Source organism: Sinocyclocheilus anshuiensis, unplaced genomic scaffold (assembly GCF_001515605.1).
Source record: "Sinocyclocheilus anshuiensis isolate Anshui unplaced genomic scaffold, SAMN03320099.WGS_v1.1 scaffold1425, whole genome shotgun sequence".
Lineage (NCBI taxonomy): Eukaryota > Metazoa > Chordata > Actinopteri > Cypriniformes > Cyprinidae > Sinocyclocheilus > Sinocyclocheilus anshuiensis.
Window position 1 is genome coordinate 576484 of NW_015551044.1, and position 21721 is coordinate 598204.

The 21721-nt window shown below is 36.3% G+C and overlaps 1 protein-coding gene across 6 annotated transcripts in view; it reads right to left on the reverse strand.

Annotated features, from left to right (window-relative positions):
* Positions 1-20953, reverse strand: part of camsap1a (calmodulin regulated spectrin-associated protein 1a) — a 25269-nt gene extending 4316 nt beyond the window's left edge. The window contains exons 1-14 of one of the 6 annotated variants that reach the window (XM_016451209.1): positions 20655-20953; positions 19132-19289; positions 11593-11855; positions 9326-9487; positions 7251-7331; positions 6745-6804; positions 5351-5492; positions 5018-5157; positions 3976-4072; positions 3675-3840; positions 3494-3573; positions 3286-3370; positions 1364-2705; positions 541-1224 (exon numbers count right to left, since the gene is read on the reverse strand). In XM_016451209.1, coding sequence (XP_016306695.1) covers positions 541-1224; positions 1364-2705; positions 3286-3370; positions 3494-3573; positions 3675-3840; positions 3976-4072; positions 5018-5157; positions 5351-5492; positions 6745-6804; positions 7251-7331; positions 9326-9487; positions 11593-11855; positions 19132-19288 — 3459 coding nt within the window. In that variant the 5' untranslated portion in view covers position 19289; positions 20655-20953. Of the gene's footprint in view, positions 1-540; positions 2706-3285; positions 3371-3493; positions 3580-3674; positions 3841-3975; positions 4073-5017; positions 5158-5350; positions 5493-6744; positions 6805-6956; positions 6990-7250; positions 7332-9325; positions 9488-11592; positions 11856-19131; positions 19290-20585; positions 20607-20654 lie in introns of those variants that run through there. The other 5 variants (XM_016451206.1, XM_016451208.1, XM_016451210.1 and 2 more) reach the window with 5 other exon arrangements.
* Between the last annotated feature and the right edge of the window lie 768 nt (positions 20954-21721).

A 21721-nucleotide genomic window follows, 5' to 3' on the forward strand; every position in this document is an offset into this window, starting at 1 on the left:
AAGTAAGGCGATAGTTTTGAACACTGGCTGGTTATGTACTTGCTCAAATATTGATTTCGGATCATTTTTAACCAAAAAAAGTTACGGACTGTAGCTTTAAACAGGATATTCCTTGAATCATAAATAAACATGGGAAAATCATGTTTTTAAAGAAAATACTTGTTCATTTATCAAAACAATATAATATAAACAGTTTGAACCGTGTTCCCTTATAGTAATCAAATTGACCCCTGTACACTGTTGACTCTTTAACCAACCCTTAAACCTACCCATACCACCAAACCTGTCCCTAACCTCACCCATATCCCACCTCAATAGCAGCAAATGTGTTTTGCAATACAATTTGAACACAATAAGTACAATGTACTTATTTTTTGATGTAAGTACATAGTAGTTAAGGCCACTTAATATAAAGTGGGACCAAATATTTTTACAATGCAATATAACACACAGACAGATAGAATCATATAATAATAATATATTTAAAATATATAATAATAATAATAATAATCATCATCTTTTGCAAAAATGCTCTGGTACCTTAAAGAAGAAGCCCAGTCCAGATTTCGGTTCCTCATCAGGTTCTGTGCTAGTTTCAGCCGGTTCAGCCAGGACAGATAGGTCCACTTCAATCAGCTGTGCTTTCGTTCTGTTTTCCTCGGACGGAACCGGAACGTTCTCCTTTCCAGAGCCGCCGGACTCGCTCCGCTCCTGGGTTGGATCGACAGGCGACAGTTTCAGCAGGGGGAGTTCGTTTTGGGGCGAGTTGAGGCTGTCGGCGCGTCGGTTTGCGGCATCCTGCTGTCTGAATGTAGTATTGCGAATAATTCCTTTTGAGCCACGCCCACCCTCTTTAGCCCCTCCCTCTTCCTCATTCTCATCCCGGGGGGTCCTGCCTCCCGGTGTCGGAGTGCTTGCTTTCGCCGCTGGACGACTGTTGGCATCTTTGCTCAGTTTGAGGTCGCTAGGTTTCGTCCGAGGCGTACGACTCGAGCTGAGCCTGGGAGGACGTTTTGTTGTGGTGGAAAGGGTTTCCGTGAACTGTACGGAAAGGCGCGACTTAGTCTCAGGTTGCTCCGACGGGTGTTCGTTTAAGGGCGGCACAGTGCTCGGTTTGGTTTCCTGCGGGGACTGGATGGTCTGTTTCATGAGCAAGTCCTGCTGGAGAGACAGTTGCATCATTTGCTGCTGTATCGCTCCGATCGCTTCGTTCAGGAGCTCAATGTTCGTTTAAGGGCGGCACAGTGCTCGGTTTGGTTTCCTGCGGGGACTGGATGGTCTGTTTCATGAGCAAGTCCTGCTGGAGAGACAGTTGCATCATTTGCTGCTGTATCGCTCCGATCGCTTCGTTCAGGAGCTCAATGGAACGGCTACATTCGCCGAGATCTGGTTCTCCGCCCACATCATCCGAAGCCCCGCCCCCTCCTGTTACACTCAAACGATTGTCCTTATCCTCCTCTACCGGCGTTTCTTTACTCTCTGCGTCTTTTCCTTGGGCTTTCAGAATCTCAACGCACGAGTCATCCTTCACAAGCGCTTTCTTTTTACACCCAATTACCGTTTTCAGTGGGTGTGGCAGTGTGTCGCTCCTCCCCTTTTTAACGACATGCAAGAACGCCGCTTTTCCCAGCTGCAGCCGTTGCCAAGCCGAAAGGTTCTCCATCTTCTTTTTCTGCATCTCAATAGCGCGCCGTTTCTCCTCCAGCTGCATGCGAAGGTGTACGAGTTCGGAAGCGAGACCAGGTCGGCCACCTGGCGTTCCCGGACTCGCATCCGAAGGGAATTGCACGCTTTCGGATTCATCAGGAGTGGTTGTCTGCGAGCTCCCCGTGCTGCAGCAACCATCGGGGAATCCGACTCTATGTCTACGGCGTTCTGCGAAACTCGTCATGCGGCCAGTGCCAGTCGAAGTGCTGCTGGCCTGCGACAACATGCTGGGGCAAGGACTCGCCCTTCCACTCACGCCTTCCTTATCGTACCGTTCGCGCAAGCAAACATCCTGGCGCAGTTTCGCAGACTCCTCTTCCTCTCTGAGTCCTATGCATTTCCTCCCAGCGTGCATCAGAACTACTTTGGAAATCTCTTGCTCTTGGACCTCTATTTCGTCATCTTCCTCAAACTCCGAATCCGAGGCGATGTCCTCCCAGCCTCCGAGCGGACTGTCCCGCACGCACTCCGCGTCGTCGAGCGGACTGTCCCGCACGCACTCCGCATCGTCGTGCGGACTGTCCCGCACGCACTGAGCGTCGTCGTGCAGGAAGAAGCTTCCGGGAGATTGAGCTCGAGGGCTTGCTTGCTCTATGCCACCGATCGGCGTAAACGTCCGGTTGAGAGTGCATTCTGTGGGTGAATACGCCCCCCGGCGTCCCTGACTCCGCCCCTCTCCACTCTCCTCCCACTTACTAACCTCCGTTTTCTCCTTATTTGGTCGTAGAACTGCAGGTTGCAATGGTTCCAAGAAGAAACTCTCGGGTCGGGCGTCTCTGGATGCAGATGCGCCCTCTGGGTTAATCACAGCCAGTAGCTCCTCCTCTTCTTCCTGGTTGTCATAGTGACGTGTCTGGGGGAGGGGCTGGCCGTTGATGCGGTGTCGTGGAGTGATGATGACGACATTGGAAGCTAAACTGTCCTTGCTTATGGATCGAGCCAAGCTGATATTATCGCCACATACACGTTCCCAATCCATCTCCATCTGAGAGATGGGCCTGAGAAAACAGAGGTTTGAAATTTGAACGGGTTAGTCATTCATTCAAGACTGGGCTGTTGTAAACCTATAGAGATTTTGCAATTTCCAAATAAAAGGAGCAAATAATTATATGAGATCAAGTATATAAGAAATAAAGTAGCTTTCATTTGTATTTAATTTCCTGGATTTCCAAAAATAGATATTATCACACAGAAATAAAATGAATTAAATAATTTTCATAGAATTTTATTTATATACTATTACAGTACTTATTTTGAATTAGCATTTATTTGTAAATTTTCAGTTTTCATTTTAATTTCAGTTTAAGTTTTAGTAATTTTTATGTGCTTTTGTCATTTTTATTTTTTTTTTTTCTATTTGGCTTTAATTTTAGTACTTCATCTTCTACATATTTTATTTCAGTTAGTTGCCAGAGCACGAATTAAAAATGTTATCTTTTATAAGTTTTTCATCTAATATTTATTTTATTTTCATAAAATATCATAAAATATTTTGAAATAAAGCAGAGTTAAACTATAATACTATATATAAAAAAAGATTTTAATAGTTTTAGTTAAAACATTTGACCTGACCCTAACCTTTGTTTCCGTTCTGTCCAGGCAAACTGTGATCCAAGCATGAGTCCATCCATACGGGACAAAGAGTTTGACCTGTTCCTGAGCTCTGCTCACAGAATGATAGAGAAAGATGAGAAAATAGAAAGGCAACTGTTCAATTTAATCAATGTTATTGATTTAAGTGCAATATGTGAATATTGCTGAAAGTTTGATTAGAAGATGTAGTTACCTGAATTCTCCTCCCCCTGAGTGGGCTTCTGCGGTCTCTGTCGCAGTGGGAGGAGCGGGTGGGAGGGGCTTCTGTTTGTTCTGAAACTAAAATGAAATATAGGTTTTATAAAACAATCAATGTAATGCAAAGTATGTACTGCAATGTGCAACAGATCATTAGGTACTTCAAACAGACTTACACAGACAAGGACTCCTCAGGGTGCAAGTAATACCTCATACAACCATCAGGAGTGGCAGCTGTCGCCAGCGAGTCGGCTGAAGGGGAGGGAGTTAAGAGGCTTCGCTTGGTGGCATTGGATATGGGCACATGGGGGCGGGAACTCTTTGGCTGAAGAGACGCTCTCACTGTCAGATTGGAGCAATGGGTTGTCAATAACAACATAGCATTTAAATAAAAGAGTGAATGAATCATGAGATGGATATTTTTAGATCGAAACAAAGTGTCAGAAAAGTAGTGAGCTTTAAAGACTGGATTCTTACCATCTTTAATCTCTTGAAGGTCTCTTCGCTTTACGAAGTCTGGCTTCACTACTTCAAACCACCAAAAGAGCTCAGCAATGAAAACCATCACGTTATGCTGGAGGAACAAGAACAAGTCAAAGACTGTAATTAGTGGTCGACCGATATATCGCCAAGGCCGATATATCGGCCGATATTTGGTATTTACTTTATATCGGCCATCTGCCACCCTGCTTTCCAAGATATCGGCATCGGCTGTCAAAAAAACCCATATCGGTCAACCACTAACTGTAATACACAGAGATGTTTTAATTTTCCAAATTTTTGTAATTTCTATTATTCTCAAAGGTAATTAAACTTTTTGTAAATATAATACAGTAAATATATATTGTACTAAAATAGAATTACTGTATTATTTAATGAAATTCTATTTAGTTTTAAATTTAAGTTTAATTAAAATCTGCATATATTAAAGACATTATAACAAACATGACCATGATGTACAAATACTTTACAATTTAATTTGATTAATTAGATTAACAATCTATTTTATTTATTTATATACTATAACAGTATTTATTGATATTTTGAATAAGCATTTATTTTATTTTCAGTTTTAGTTTAAATTTTAGTCATTTTGGTATGTGCTTTTGCCATTTTGTTATTGTTTTATATTTCAATTTGGCTTTAATTAATTTTTATTTCAGTTTTTGTTTGAGTAATTTTATTACTTCATATTCAATATTTATATTTTAATTGTATTTCAGCTTTATTTCAATGAAAAAAATTATAAATACTTTTAGTTTATATGCAGTAAATATATACTAAAATAGAATAATTGTATTATTTAATTGTTTATTTTATTTTTATTTGGCTTTAAATTATTTTTATTTCAGTTTTTGTTTTAGTACGTCAAATTCAATATTTATATTTGATTTAAATAAAAAATTATTAATACTTTTAGTTTTAGATTATATTATTAAAATATGCATATATTAAAGGCAGTACAACAAAAACGACCATGATGTACAAATACTTTAATGAAATATATTTCAGTACGAACCTTCAGCACTGGTGGGCTGTAGAGCAGATCTTCAGTGTGCAGGTAAAAACACCTGTTCAGGTATTCGTTAGAAAACTCCCGGAGCAGATGGATGTTATACACACTGTCCGACAGAGACGGCACCTCCTTCAGACAAATATCTAATAGAAAAGACATTTATAATGTTACAAAGTAGGCTATTTCTATTTCAAATGCATGCTACATTCTTTGAACTTTCTATTCACCAAAGAATCCTGATTTAAACTGTGGAGTTTAATTGATTGCAACAATTTACATAAGAATGAATTGACACGATTATTCTGCTCATTTGTGGCCCATTGTTTGTCTATATACCATCTAGCCTCATGTATTCAGGGCAGTAGAAGTGAACGATCGCTAGCAGAGCCGCGCCATCACAAACATCCTTCATCAGATCCTCCATCACAACCAGGTGTGGGAACGGCCGGCCGGACAGGTGTTCTCTACGGTACCGTACCTGAGAGAGAGCAGGCAGGGGCTTATAAAGCGTCTAACACAGATCAGACACACACAGTCTCTCACATACTAAATCACACGCTCACTTTAAATATGACAGTTCTATGAAAAATGAAAATCCTATCATCAATTAATCACCCTCATGTCACTTTAGAAACATGTTTTTGTTCATACTGTTTAAATATTGTTCAAATAAAAAGACAAATCTTTTCCATACAATAAAAGCGGATAGTATTTATGACTGCTGAGCTCCAAAAATGACAAAGAAGCATCGCAAAATAAGTCTGTACAACTTAATAATAAACATATTACTTTATATTAAAGCACAACATTCCAAGTCTTCAGATGCCATATGATAAATGTGTAGAACAGACTGAAATGAAATTAGTTTTTGTGATTATTTACTGAATAATCTGCCCAAGCTCTTAATCATTTGTGCATGCTTACGATACATACAGATGACAGGACTTTCATTTCCAGAGGAACAAATAAATTTATTATTTTCATGCAAAATTACCTCCATATGTGTGGAATGTGTTGTGTGGCATAGTGGTTTCTTACATGCCATTGAATTTCACTCAAAATTTGGTTAAAATTTTGTGTGTGTGTGTATACATATGTTAATCATGTTTTTAGTTAACTATATATTAGAGCTGTCAAATGATTAATCGCTTCCAAAATAAAACATTTTGTTTACATAATGTGTCCTGTGTATATTTATTATTATTTAAATACACACACATGCATGCATATATTTCAGAAAAATATGTTATGTTTATATATTAAATATTCGAGTTCGAGTCTCGTACCGGCAGGGATTGTAGGTGGGGGGAGTGAATGTACAGCGCTCTCTCCCACCTTTGCAAACATATAAATGTAATTAAAATTAGTACAGTTAAAATTAGTTTAATTAGTACATAGAAACGAAATCTTAAAATAAAAAATATATATGTATAATTTTATATAATAGTATATCATTTTCAAATGCTTGGATGTGTGGATGCATGGAAGAGTGAAGCATTGAAGAGTGTGTGTTAGACGTCTGCTAGTCAATTTGAGACCTGAAAGGACTCCGATCTGCAGCAGGTTTTTGTTTGTAATTACTAAAAAAAAAGCACTGGGTTTGGGTTCGTGCAGACCTTGAGTATGCGTATGAATCAGAATCAGAATGAGCTTTATTGCCAGGTATGTTTACAAGTTATTGTTAAGTGTTCATGAGTTCATGAGTATGTGAGAGAGCACGAGTACTGTACCACACGAGAGAATTCCACCGGTTCCAGCATGCAATGGGCCAAAGCGTTCATGAGATCAGGCTGAGACAGACAGAGACAAAACGAGAGAGAGAGAGAGAGAGATGGACAGACGGATGAACGCATGAGATGCACAATGACACACACACACAACATCTAGTCACGCTTTTCCCGCAGCGTGACGTGACAGATGCAGGGGGCGCTGTGGCACTTACAGGCACCAGCTTCCAGTACCATTTTGAGGGAGACTATCCGACAGGAAGGGGCGGGACGAGAGAGACAAACAGGAAGAGCATAAAGGTTAAATGTCGAGCAGAGAAAGAGGTGGAAGGAGAAGAGAACGATCAGATCTAAATGAATGGAATCTGATCAGAGAACAGGGTTAAACTGTGTAGTAAAATGCACAGCGAGTGATTCAGCCAATCGACGAGGAGAACACAGGCCTGCATGCTAACGCTCTGGGTGCTGCTCTACTATCAGATGGGTTCGAGACTCGTGATTGGTCAGACCTTCTGATGGCACGGCGAATCCATCAGTGGCGGTTTCATCTTGAGTTCCTTCTCGGAGAGTTCCCTCGTCTTCAGAATCACCTGCAGCACACATACACACACAGATCAGCGTACTTGACTCCATTTCAAACTCTAATAAAAGAGTTTGATATTCTATGAAAACATACTCAAAATACTGGAACTTTTATTCAATCTGAGCTATGACATGAGATATGACATGTGACCTATTAGATGTCTTACCAAAACAGTCCACTTTATTGGTGCGAATGAATCATTAAAAGATTCATTTTTGTCTTGTGAAATAATTCAGAAGTTTTGGTCCAATTTATACTGTCATATGGTTAAACACCCAATCTTTTAGTTTAAAGATATTAGTTGCTACTATACTGACACTTCCAATAAGTCTAAGGAATATATCCTAATTTTTTATTTTATTTTATCCACAAACAAACGTTTTTGGGCTCACTTCCTACTAGGGCTGGGCGATATAGCTAAAAAATGTATCAACGATATGTTTCATATCGTTCGGTATCGATAATTATTGACATTTTTTATAACCTTTTTTTAAAACAAAAAGCAATAGAAATTTTTTTTTACATTTAACCACTGTATTTACAATTAACACAATTTACTGAGACAAACAACAAATATTTTTTGTTTTAACAATCAAACACAATAAAAATTAAACAAATATCTAATTTCTAATGTTTTATATGCAGATTAAATAGTTATTTATTGTATAAGTCTAATTGTCTCCCGAGGCCACAGGAGGGCGCAATGAGCAAAATTATGCAGCGCATTTAAATTGTCAACGCAAGGAAGTAACTCTATAAAAACATGCATTACGTCTAAATTAACTCATAAAAATCAAATATAATTTCGTAAATTTCATAAACAATTATGAACAAAACAGCATCATGCATTTATGCATTGCTTAATCCAAAGAGCCGAAACATCCGTCACACAGACTGCATTTAAAAACATATGAGATGCAGTGAAAAGGAATAAACCTCCTTTAAAATGCAACAACGCCACTTACATCATCATCACCGCATCTCGCGCGCCACTGATGATCCTTCCTGATGCACACTTAACATTCAAATGCAAATGTTAATTTTAAATTCGACTAATATTCATTCTTTATTCACAATCTCCTCATCACAGGCAGGCACAGCACTCATTTCAGCATGTGTTTGTGTTTGTGTGTGCGGTCTGCGTCACTCATAGCACGTGCCTATATCGTGCGCTATATCGAACAATTTTTCTATCGATATCGAAGAAGGTGTACCGTCGATAAATATCGATACCGTTTTATCGCCCAGGCCTACTTCATACTCTTTCACATTTTTTGATTGAGGTAGGTCACTTCTCAAATCTTTTTGTTTAACTGGTGATAAAAAAAAATGTGAAACAATATTCAATACAACAATATAAGAATTTTTTTAGTGATTCAACTTTAGAGGTTTAGTTTCCTACAGAGTTTTTTTAATATCAGTGAGGTACTATTATAGTTTTTATTGTTATATTTTCGGTTTCATTTTCATTTTAGTTAAAGTTTTAGTACATTTTTTTGTGTGTTTTTGACATGTTTAGTAGTTTCTTTTTTATGTCTATTTTTTATACATTGTTATTTCAGTTAAGGAACATTAAATACATTTATAATGCTACATAATATTTTTATTTTGAATGAACTCATTTGAACTTTCTATCCTGAAAAAAACCCTGAAAAAAAGAAAAATCATAATGCTTTTTACTCCATTTTAACCTTGAAACTTAAAAAAAAAACCTTTATAAATAATTTCTAAATCTTTTGTGTGTTCATTTTGCTCATTTATCTTAGGGTGTTTTGTGTAGATGATCTTCACAAAGAGTTTGTACAGTATAATTTCGGTTTCTTTCATTTTAACAAACTATCAAACATCTTAAAGGTACAGTAGCAAAATAACATTTATTTCTAAGGCTCAGAGAGAGGATGAAAATGACAGTGAAAAACAAAATTATAACATGCTTGGTGCAAGAAACCTTGACTAACATTATATTTGAACTTGTCCTGATTAAAGGAATGAAACACTGACCTTGTTGATCCAGAACAGCATGGCGTCCTCCATGTCGAAGGGAAGCTCTTTAGAGGCGCAGAAGGTGGAGAAGCGCTTGACACTCGCCACAACTCTCTCTACAGCCATCATCTCCACCGTATACGCCATCATCAGAGCATCTATCAGCGGGATATGAGAACTCTACACACACAAACACAAAACAATACAACTGAACACAGGATTCTGCATATGAATAACAACTATATTCACAATACTACCATACGTTTCATTCCTGCCAACATGTGGAAATCAAATATTCAAGCTATTTATAGATTTTATCTCTGAATTTATAAATGAAAAGTTAACCCAAATTTTTGTTTTGACAAGAATAAATAAATTAAATATAATAAATAAATTTTTTTTTTCTGCTTTCAATATTACATTTTTTTTTTCATTGGGAGCAGTGTTGTTATTGTATTAAAACAAACTTTTGATAACTGAAATGAAGCTGAAATTAAATAAAATATAAACAAAGATAAAAAAAATAACTTAAAACCTAAACTTAAAAAAGGTAAACCGAAATTTAAAATGTTGCCTTGGCAACTGACTGAAATCAAACTAAAATTAAAATAAAAACTGACAATAAAAAAATAAAAGCTAATTCAAAATATTAATAAATGTTGATAAATAATTACTAATAAATACTATAACTATACTAATAAATATATAATGTACTATAAATAAAACTAAACTGCTGTGAAGTTACATGTTTGGAAATCAGAACTGCAATGTGACTGATGAACCTTCCAGTGATTTTGATCAGAATAAATGGAATTAATAAAATTTCATATTTCTTTCTTAGTCCTAGAACAACAAAAGAGTAAATGTTGTTCTGTCATGTGGTGATGCTCATGGCTGCTCATCTCATAAGTATAATCATTCTGAAAATTAGCTAATGGGAACTAAAAGAGACTTTGTGTTTGGGTGCTGGTCCATTAGAGAAACACTATGGATGTTTCCAATGGCCTACAAACACACACACGTCTGGCCGTGGCGCTCCATCACCCCAGCAGGTTTTGAACAGATGGTCCTACTGTGCCCGAGTTCTGTCCTCAGATACACCTCTCCAAATCTCACACACTGACGAGATGCGCATGACAATCACATTCGATTTTTTGCACAGCCCTATTATTTAGATTCACTATGTGTAAAACTAAAGGGATTTGACTTCTGGAGCCCGACCGTTGCGCTCTATTAGACACACACTGTAACATCGGCACTATCTTGAGGTAAGAAGTCAAAGGTGGAAATCGCACCATCTTAATGGGGGTGGAGGAGAGGTCGTCGTGGGAGACAGGCGTGTCGTCTGCTTCTCTGACACATATCCCGCGGCGTGCGAGCGTCTGGATGACGGCCTGATGGGAGCTGAGCGCAGACGCCTGGTCGCCCTTCAGCAGCAGCCCGCACACCCTGCAGTACAGCTCTGAGGACAGCAGCAGCGACAGCACCGGAGGCTTGATGTGCTCCACGCAGTACTGATCCATGTAGAACGGGTCCCGCAGGTCCGCTGGGATGTGCTCTGACACACACACACACAGAGAGACACACAGAGAGGGAGTTATACAAAATACATAAAAACTATACAAAAGTACAGAATTACAGTACAACAGCCTGATACAACTAGTATAACTCTACTGATTTGTTTATATATATATATATACACACACACACACACACATACATATACATATATTTAGGCAATTTTAATATTATATTGAAATTGAATATATATACACATACACATATATATACATACAATTACATTACATAATTATATATATAAGGAATTATATTATATTGAAATTAGGATTATTATTGTTAAACTAAAGTCATTAAAAAATTATTTTAATTGAAATAAATTTATTAAAAAAATAAACTTATTCTATTTCAGCTAGACACACACACACACACACACACGCACACACAAACAACAGAGCGCAACAGTGACTGCTCACTTTTAGCAGCCTTCGTTTAGGAAGTGTTTTTCCCAGCTATTTTCTCTACAGGATTTTTTTTTCTTAGTTTCTGGGTTTCTTTAAGCATGTCTATATAGTTATTTATTTATTTTATAAAATGTAATATATATAAGGTTTATTTAAAAAAACAGAAATATTTTATGGTTTTATCTTATTTTGCTGCTTTTCTGTTTCTTATCCGATTTTACTTTTACGGACTGTTGCACTCTGTTAGACACACTGTAACCTCGGCACTATGTTCAGGTAAGAAGTCAAAGGTGGAAATCACACCATCTTAATGGGGGTGGAGGAGAGGTCGTCGTAGGAGACGGGTGTGTCGTCTGCTTCTCTGACACATATCCCACGGCGTGCGAGCGTCTGGATGACGGCCTGATGGGAGGTGAGCGCAGACGCCTGGTCGCCCTTCAGCAGCAGCCCACACACCCTGCAGTACAGCTCCGAGGACAGCAGCAGCGATAGCACCGGAGGCTTGATGTGCTCCACGCAGTACTGATCCATGTAGAACGGGTCCCGCAGGTCCGCTGGGATGTGCTCTGACACACACACACACAGAGAGACACACAGAGAGGGAGTTATACAAAATACATAAAAACTATACAAAAGTACAGAATTACAGTACAACAGCCTGATACAACTAGTATAACTCTACTGATTTGTTTATATATATATATATACACACACACACACACACATACATATACATATATTTAGGCAATTTTAATATTATATTGAAATTGAATATATATACACATACACATATATATACATACAATTACATTACATAATTATATATATAAGGAATTATATTATATTGAAATTAGGATTATTATTGTTAAACTAAAGTCATTAAAAAATTATTTTAATTGAAATAAATTTATTAAAAAAATAAACTTATTCTATTTCAGCTAGTTAGCAAGGCACTTAGTTGAAGCACTAAAATTAACTACAATTAAAAACTATATAGACATATTTTAAATAATAATAATAAGACAAAAACACACATCAAAATCACTAAAACTTTACCAGAAATTAAAATGAAAACAAAAAATATAAAAATGAAACTGAATTCAAAATCTTAAGAAAAATATCAATGCATATTGATATTATTTAGATTAAAATGTAATAATTAGATTAAAATTTATTTAGAAAAAAATTTGATAAATAGGATTTGTGTGCACGTGTGTATATGTATGTGTATACACACAAATTATAATAATTTCAGAAAATAATTTTTTTTATATACGGAAAATGTAGAAAAATATTTTAAGAAATACATGATCTAGTAATTATATAATATATAATGATTCGATTTTAAGATATGTATAACATTATATAATAATAATTATAATAATATATGTAAATATTATTATTGTTATAATCAATTATTTTAATTGTCCTAAAAAATTAAAATATAATTTCTCTCTCTCTTTTTTACACTTTGTGTAAAATGTGACCTCTAGCTATCAATAAATTGTAAGTGGAGAATTGACAAATCAGACTGTAAGAACTGTAGACAGACTGCATGGAAAAGACAAACGAAAAACAAAAGGTGATTTTGAGATCAGTCACTAAAATGGCTAACATCTTGCCGGCCGAATCGAACACAACCAACACAAACACTTCCACAGAAAGACACGACATCAGGCGTCTCAGTGTGATTACACATTCACGTCTTCAGTGCTAGGCTAATTATAGCTAACTGCTAAGCTAATGCGGCTAAGTGACGAGACGATGTTTATTTCACTTGTTGGCGTGTTTGACCTCGTGTGTTTGATTCAGACGTGAGAAGAGAGCATGGTCAAGATGATAAGCAGCTTTAGGTAATGCTGACAGCACTGCAGGTGGAAAACAGTCACCGCTTATTATTAGTGCAAGGGCAAAATTACACTTTTTCCTTTAAATTGTCCATTTCTCTCTTACAGGTCTTTTTTTTTTGTTTGTTTGCATATTTTTCCAGTCTGCCAAGGGTCAATCTGAGGTTTCGTTAAATTAGGAGGTCAAAGGTCAACCAGTCAGATTAAAGCCTGAGGAAGATTAACAGTGGCCGACTGTCTAATAAACCCTGATGAGACGCGTGTGTGTGTGCGCAAGTGTACATTTGACAAATCCTACATAGACAACACTAAATAAATACAGCTCTGGTGGGACGTTTGAAAGATGGGAATATATGGGATTTATTTAGAGGTGGAAAGAGACAAATCTTTAAAATCAAACTGGAAAATTGGACTTGTCACTCTGAAACTGTATCTGGTCAACAAATGCCTACATCCAACTATAGTGCAGCAAAAGTTAAAATGTTAAATTCAGCTGTATGACAGAGCGTCACTTTCTTTGAGATTTTCCCATGTGTTTTTTTTTTACTCTTTGTTTCTGTTGAAATCAGAGAATTTGTACTGTTTGCACAGAGTGAACTCTAGTATCCCTAAATGTCTCACAAGACCATTCAGAATCAGATTACCATGGTACCACTTTCTTTTAAGATACACGCTTAACCACACACTTTTCATCTTTTTCAATGAAGACATTTGCAATGAAGATGGAAATATCCCAGAATATTAAAATAAAATATTTAGAAAAATATAATATGTGACCCTGGATAACAAAACCAGTCATAAGTAGCACGGGGATATTTGTAGCAATAGCCAACAAAACATTGTATGGATCAAAAAATGATCGATTTTTGTTTTATGCCAAAAAACATTAGTATATTAAAGGGGTCATATGATGCTTTTTTAAAGATCATTATTTTGTGTATTTGGTGTAACAGGTGTAACAGACATGCTTTAATGTTCAAAAAACACATTATTTTTCAAATACTGTACATTATTGTAAGTCCTCTATGCCCCGCCTCTCTCAAACGCTTCGTTTTCTACAAAGTCCCTCCTTCCGACAAGCGCAGTCTGCTCTGATTGGCCAGCTGACCCAGTGCATTGTGATTGGCCGAACACCACAAGCACTCGTCGGAAATGTAACGCCCCTTACCATAATCGCGAGCTTCATCTTTCAAAATAAATGTAAAGACAGTAAATAATGTCATTAGTTTTACCATCAGTTCAAGCCTGAAAGGGGAACAGACACAGTAATAATGCAGTACACAAGCCGCGGTTAAGACAGCTGACTCCACTGTGATGTGTGTGATGTTTTAGGGGGGTGCGGCAGAGTCTTAACTTTGATAAAGAATATCTCTTTGGTTTTGAGACTTTAGTCTTTGCAACTTCAGGGATCTTATCTATTCACGAACAGCTTGTAACACTCCAAAGAGAAAGGAAAACTTGAAATCACATCATATGACCCCTTTAAGATGCGTTTTCGTCAATCCGATCACAAGTGGACAACATTAAATAAAGGAGTGAACGGGGTCTAAAATGTTTTGAGTTTGTCCACTTTCAACTACTTCCAGAGGTAATGCATTCGACCGGATTTTGCTACAGAAGTTTTTGCTCTTTTTTTATCAAATCTCCTAGTACATGGTTTATTAATGATATGTGACCCTGGACCACAAAACCAGTCTTAAATAGCTGGGGTATATTTGTAGCAATAGCCAAAAATACATTGTATGGGTCAAAATTATTGATTTGTCTTTTATGCCAAAAATCATTAGGATATTAAGTAAAGATCATGTTCCATGAAAATATTTAGTAAATTTCATACTGTAAATATATTAAAACGTAATTTTTGATTAGTAATATGCATTGCTAAGAACTTCATTTGGACCACTTTAAAGGCGATTTTCTCAATATTTAGATTTTTTTTGCACCTTCAGATTCCAGATTTTCAAATATTTGTATCTCGGCCAAATATTGTCCTATCCTAACAAACCATACATCAATGGAAAGCTTTCAGATGATGTATAAATCTCAATTTAAAAAAATTGACCCTTATGACTGGTTTTGTGGTTCAGGGTCTGAACTTTTAAATCAATTTTTAAATAATTTTAAAAGTTTTTAAATTCCTTGTTTTATTGTTGTGATTATTTTTTATGATTATTTTACTTCCTTTTATGTAAAGCACTTTGAATTACCATTGTGTATGAAATGTGCTATATAAATAAACTTGCCTTGCCTTGCCAGGGTCACATATATACTTTTAATTTCAAATTTATTTTTTAAATGAATCCTGGTACATTTGTTAAAAATTCCAGAATATTCAATCATTTTAATACATTGTTAATACTTGTATTAATAATAATAATTTTTTATAATATAATATTACTTTGTATACATTCTAATAATAATAATAATAATAAAATTATTAAGCGACTATAATATTGTATATACATAATAATAATACATTCTGTATATACACACACACATTACAATTTAAAGCTAACAACAATACAATTTTTATTGTATAATATTAAATTAAAGATAATATTATATATTTATATAATAATAATAATAATATTATATGTTCTAAGATTACGACCCAAAGATTATATTACAACTTAAAAAAACGGTTTCATTTTATAATATTAAACTGAGAATATATACAAATAAATCAAAAATCAAATCTTTTTTATTACTAACATTATATTAAAATCAAAAGTTCTATACACAGACATGTTTGTGTGTGTGTGTGTGTGTGTGTACTACTTCTCATTAATAAATAAAGGCTGACAGTCAGAAATGGGTCACACACACGAGAGTTTCCCTCACAATGACATCTGACTACACCTTCAAAACTGGACAAAACTCCAGAGCAAAACTCCACATAAACCCACAATATCACATCAAATAATCTTTATCTCTGCTCTAGCTGAGGACACAGCTTCAGGTTTCAGTCAGACCCTGAAAATCTCTGAGAAAGGACAAGTCAAATACTATAACTCAACAATATTCTGAAATATTACAACTGAGCATTTATATTCAGATATGTTGATTTAAAAGGTAATGTACATAATGTAAAAGCTGTTTTAGCAAGTGTGACAGCGTGCATGGGATTTCAAACATAGACAATGCATTGCACATATATTATGAATATAAAACATTAAAGCAAATGAGGGCGCTTAATTTAGATCCTTTTCCCTCATTCATATGCATGAGGTCATCAAGGTCAAAGAAATCTTACAGATCAATATGGATCTATTAGAAATCATGACAAAGCTCATTTCAAATGATAATCAAATTCTAATTTCAAAGTTGATATAGAGATCTCTATATACAATCAGACAAACATTAAAGATTTTCTGAAATATTACATTAGCATCACAGAAATGTAATAGGTATTATCGCACAGCTCTCTATATAAAGGATTAATATTCTATCAAACTTCATTTGCATTCACACAGTAAACTCACATAGAAATGATATATATACTAAATCTCAACTGCTTGATTTTTAATTTTCATTGCAAAATGTAACAATATTATTGCTCAGCTCTTTATATGAAGTTTCATTGCACATATATTATAACTATAAAACATTAGGCAAATGAAGATACTTAATTTATATCCTGTTGGATTAATATTATATCAAACTTTATTTGCATATATACAGTAAACAAATGTAAAGCAATATGAATTAGCAAACTGTATAAAGAGATATTTACTATATAACAAATCTCAACCTCATGTTTTTTCCCCAATCACAAAATGTAACTATTTTCGCTCTGCTCTTTATATAAAGTTGAATATATACTGCCGTTCAAAAGTGCCGATCAAATAAATGCAGCCTTGATGAGCATAAGAATCTCCTTTAAAAAACATGAAAAATCGTTCTGATCCCAAACTTTTGACCGGTAGTGTATATACAGTATATATTACTGCCCAACTCTAATCTGCTAAATGCAACTAAAAGGCATGAAGATATTATAATATTATAAACATCAACATCCTGATTTTCTGTAAAGCTGCTTTGAAACGGTGTATTGTAAAATACATACTACATAAAAAATTGACTTGACATGGTTATCACATAAGACTCTTCTATTTCAATGCATCCATTATTTTTACCTTTAGTCTAAATGAGTTTTGTTCTGAAGAAATCTACAAAATTCATTTAGCCCCATTCAGGGTTACAAACACGACGTATGTTAGCAGAGTGACTGCACGTTCACACACAATCACACACAGATATTTCAGTCTGCAGGCTTTGTGATGTAACAGACGCTGTTATTTCTGTCCCCTGATTAGACTCAAGACGCTCTGCTAGAGGAAAACACACACCACCATCATCATCATCATCACCTTCCTCATGCCTATCAAACACACATCCAGTAAGTTTCACTGGCACAAACGTTCATGCATCGATCACAATCATTTATTCCAAAGGCTCTGCTCAACTCAAGAGCACTGAGAGAACGTCAGGTCCTTTCCAAAGCTCTCTTGAGGTCAGTATAGAGCCGTGGTCACTGTGGACTGTGAGAACTGCTGACTAAAAAGCTACACACACACTCATCCCAACACACACACCTTCTGCCACTTCAGAACTATTTCTCCATGCCAGTCAACACATCTCACTGCCAGCATCCAAAGCAAGCAGTTCAATAGATGTCATAGGCCAAGCAAGAGTGCGTTCTGCCCGGAACACAGTGGCCAGCAATAAGAAACGATAATAAAAAAATAACATGTTTTTATTTATTTATATATTTTTTTATTTTAATGTATTTATTTTATTTATTTAATAAAAATAAATAAATGAATTAAATTATATTTAATATTATAATATACAAATATTATAATAATATTTGTATAATTTGCTATATGGTGTTTTTTAAATCAAAACTGTGGCAATCATTTATTTTTTTCTGCAATAATACTCATAAATTGCTGTATGGTGTTTTTTAAATCAAAATTGCATCTACAATTTGTTTTTAATGTAATAATATTTGTATAAATTGCTGTATAAATTGTTTAAATTGGTGTTTTTACAAATTTTAATTGACAGCCCAACTATTTCTTTCATCTATAAATGTATAAAGTGAGTAGAATTTTTCCAATTCAATTTTTTTTGTCACAAATAGCAAGAAGAGTTAAAGGTTAATTTTTTTTAAATAATATATAGTATATACATGAAAGCATATTAAAAACATGAGACTGCTAATGTTTCTATCTCAAAGGATATTAGTTACTAAACACAAATTAAAGGGGTCATATGACGCGATTTCAATTTTTCCTTTCTCTTTGGAGTGTTACAAGCTCTTGGTGCATAAAGCTTTCACCGTGGACGAAGCGGAGTCCAGCCCGGGGTCGTCACATGTTGTTGCCGCAAACCCTCCGGACGCTCCTTCGTCGAATCCGCCAACCGCCGCCGTTCTCAAGCCCGCCGGCCTCTGCTCACTCTAGCCCTCCGGCCGTTCCTCACTCTAGCCCCCGGCCGCCGCTCACTCAAGACCACCGTGTGTGACACTGTTTCGTTGTGAAAGCGACACTACTTTGTTTGGTCTTCCAAAAATGGACACGACTAGAAATCAGTGGTTAAGTTGTATTTACAACACTGTTCCAGAAGATAGCTGGCCAATCAGAGCACACCTCGCTTTTCAGACCGATGAGCTTTGTAAAAATCGACGCGTTTCAGAAAGGCGGGGCATAGAGGAGAAACAATAATGTACAGTATGTGGAAAATAATGTGTTTTTTTTTACCTTAAACCGCATAAACACATTTCATTACACCAAATACACAAAATAATGTTCTTTTTAGCAACGTCATATGACCCCTTTAAGAAATAAATACCAAAAGGTGTTTTTTTTTTTGGACATGGTACTTCTATGGTTTTGGGGAACCTTGGAGGAAACTATAAATATCATGATACTGAAATTCAAAGGGAGTCACTGTTTGTAAGAGGGGGATTGCAGAAAAGAGATGCACTTACCTTCCCCGTACGCTTTGGCAAACAACCACCGGAGGTTTGCTTCTATCTTGGCTCTGGCCGAGTCGTACATTTCCAGCGGCACGATTTCAAGTCCACCTTCAACCGAATCTGCTCTTCTCGGGACACCGTCCCCACCTGCAAGTGCACCTACATCCATCCTAAACACACACACACACACACGCGGTCAAGAGTTACTGAAAACATCTTAAACAGTTAATAAAAAAAAAAAATATATATATAATTCAGTCAAAGGAGTAATTAATTTTGTCTTCTATTCCTCATAAAGCTATCACATAGCTTCAGATGATTTTCAATATACATGTTTGAATTTTATGCTCCTTTTGGGTGTATTTGGAAGCTTGACAGTCATCGCTATGCAAATTATTAATCAAGTTTTGAATGACATGAGTAGAGATTCAACTATACCTTCAATAACCTGTTAAATCTAAATTGGAGTTTTGTTCCTTATAAAGTTGCTTTGAAGTCATCTTTATGCTAAAATAAAAATAAATCTTCGGGATGCACACACACATTTAAAATTTCTCTTCTAGGAAAACAGACCCAAATATTGACGACTCATCCTGCATTTAGGAGCGTAAACAAATTTTTGTCCAATATAATGCTTTCTAGAATGAAATTTCAAAAATCTATGCTATTCTGCCTAAAGAAATTAAATATGAATAACTATTTATGTTGATATGAATTGTTAAAGAGTAAGCTGGAAAAGTGAAAAACGGTTCTATAATGAGGTGAAAAATAAAAATGATGCTTTTAAAGAATTGAAATTTTGCCATGATCTAACAATATGCCTGGATCATGATGACTAGAAGATATCAAAAATGATAGAAACAAGTGCACATAGGAAATAGTTGAGAACAACAACAACAACAACAACAACAAAATGTTACTGATATATTTAACTTTATTATTTTTTTATTACCACTTCTTCTGTTCTTCTATATATTTTTATATTTTCAAACTAGAATAGTCAGTTTGTACAAAAGACAGCATGTATTGTACAGCTGCACATTTGACAGAAGAAACCTCTTTGACTGTGCTGTACCATAAAAACCATCAGTGTACCATGGTACTACCTCAGTTTTCAGCACACCCTTTTCATAAAGACAGTTTACAGTCATTGTAAAACCCAATGTAATAACGTGAGTGTCCAGAAACCCCAAAGCAGCCCAAAAAAGGCCAACATCCAGATCCAGATCCAGAACAGACCAAACAATGAATGATCTTATCGATGAACACAGAAGAACAATCACCTACCAATAACCCAAGATAAGACAGCGCTGATGAATGGCCATTCAAAAGTGATGAAAGCATGTTTGTGTTGAACACAAAACAATTTAATATGATGTATATCTGCGTGAAATCCTCACAGACGAGAGATTATGAATGAACGGAGTCGCTTTATTATCACGATCAGAAATATAATCTGTGTGCACCTGTCAGCGGCCACAGCGACGCCAGACCGAGCCGAGCCCCATCAGAGCGGAATTTACCTCAGTCCACGCGTCAGATCCACAATCCAGCTTTAAAGATGCGTGAATATTCCCGACGCGTTGAACGAACGCTCCCGCGGACGTCTGTTCGTTGCCCTCCCCGCCCAGCGCGGCCTCCGCTACATGACGCGCCGCCAGATATTCAGCAATTATCACGTATACGGAGGACAGAACGCGTTTGGAAAACGTCCCGGTTCAAAACGACATATTTGCTCGTGTCTCTTCTGCCATCCGAGCGCTCGTTCATTGTCTGGCTGCCGTTGTCATGGGAGACGCCGCGGCCCGCCGCTGTTATTGTCACTATGGATATATATATAGGCCTATGCAAGCACAGTGCGCATGCGCGTCCTGCAATGATATGGACCACATGATCAATAGATTTGACCTGTACTCTTTGGCTTTTACTGACTATTCTGACCAAGAGGAACAGTTTTGGAATTAATTAATTAATTTACTTGTACTGTTGACCACATTTCACATTCATAAGTGTAAATTTACTAATAAGAAACCCATTTTTATGGTTTTGTTGACTGAAATATGTATATTGACAGTAAGTATCAGAGACTCCTTGAATAATAAAGCTGTGAAAACTTTGAAATCTGCTTCATTTAAGGGTCACAGAAGCATGTAGTCTGTGTTACCCTTAATGGAAGAAGTTTGAAACAACCAGGACTCTTCCTAGAGCTGGCCTCCTGGCCAAACTGAGCAATTGATGGAGAAGGGCTTTGGTTATAGTGGTGACCAAGAACCTGATGGTCACTCTAGTTGAGCTCCATGATCATATGTGCAGATGGGAGAAACCTAGAGAAGGACAAACATCACTGCAACACTCCACCGATCTGGGTTTTATGTCAGTGTGGCCAAACTCAATCCACTCCTCAGTAAAGACACACGAAAACACACTTGGAATTAGCAAAAAAGCACCTAAAGGACCCTCAGACTGTGAGAAACAAGATTCTCTGGTCTGATGAACCTCAATTCCAAGCATCATGTTTGAAGGATACCAGCTCCGCTCATCACCTGCAGAGTACCATCCCAAAAGTAAAGTGTGCTGGTAGCAGCCTCATGCTGTGGGGCTG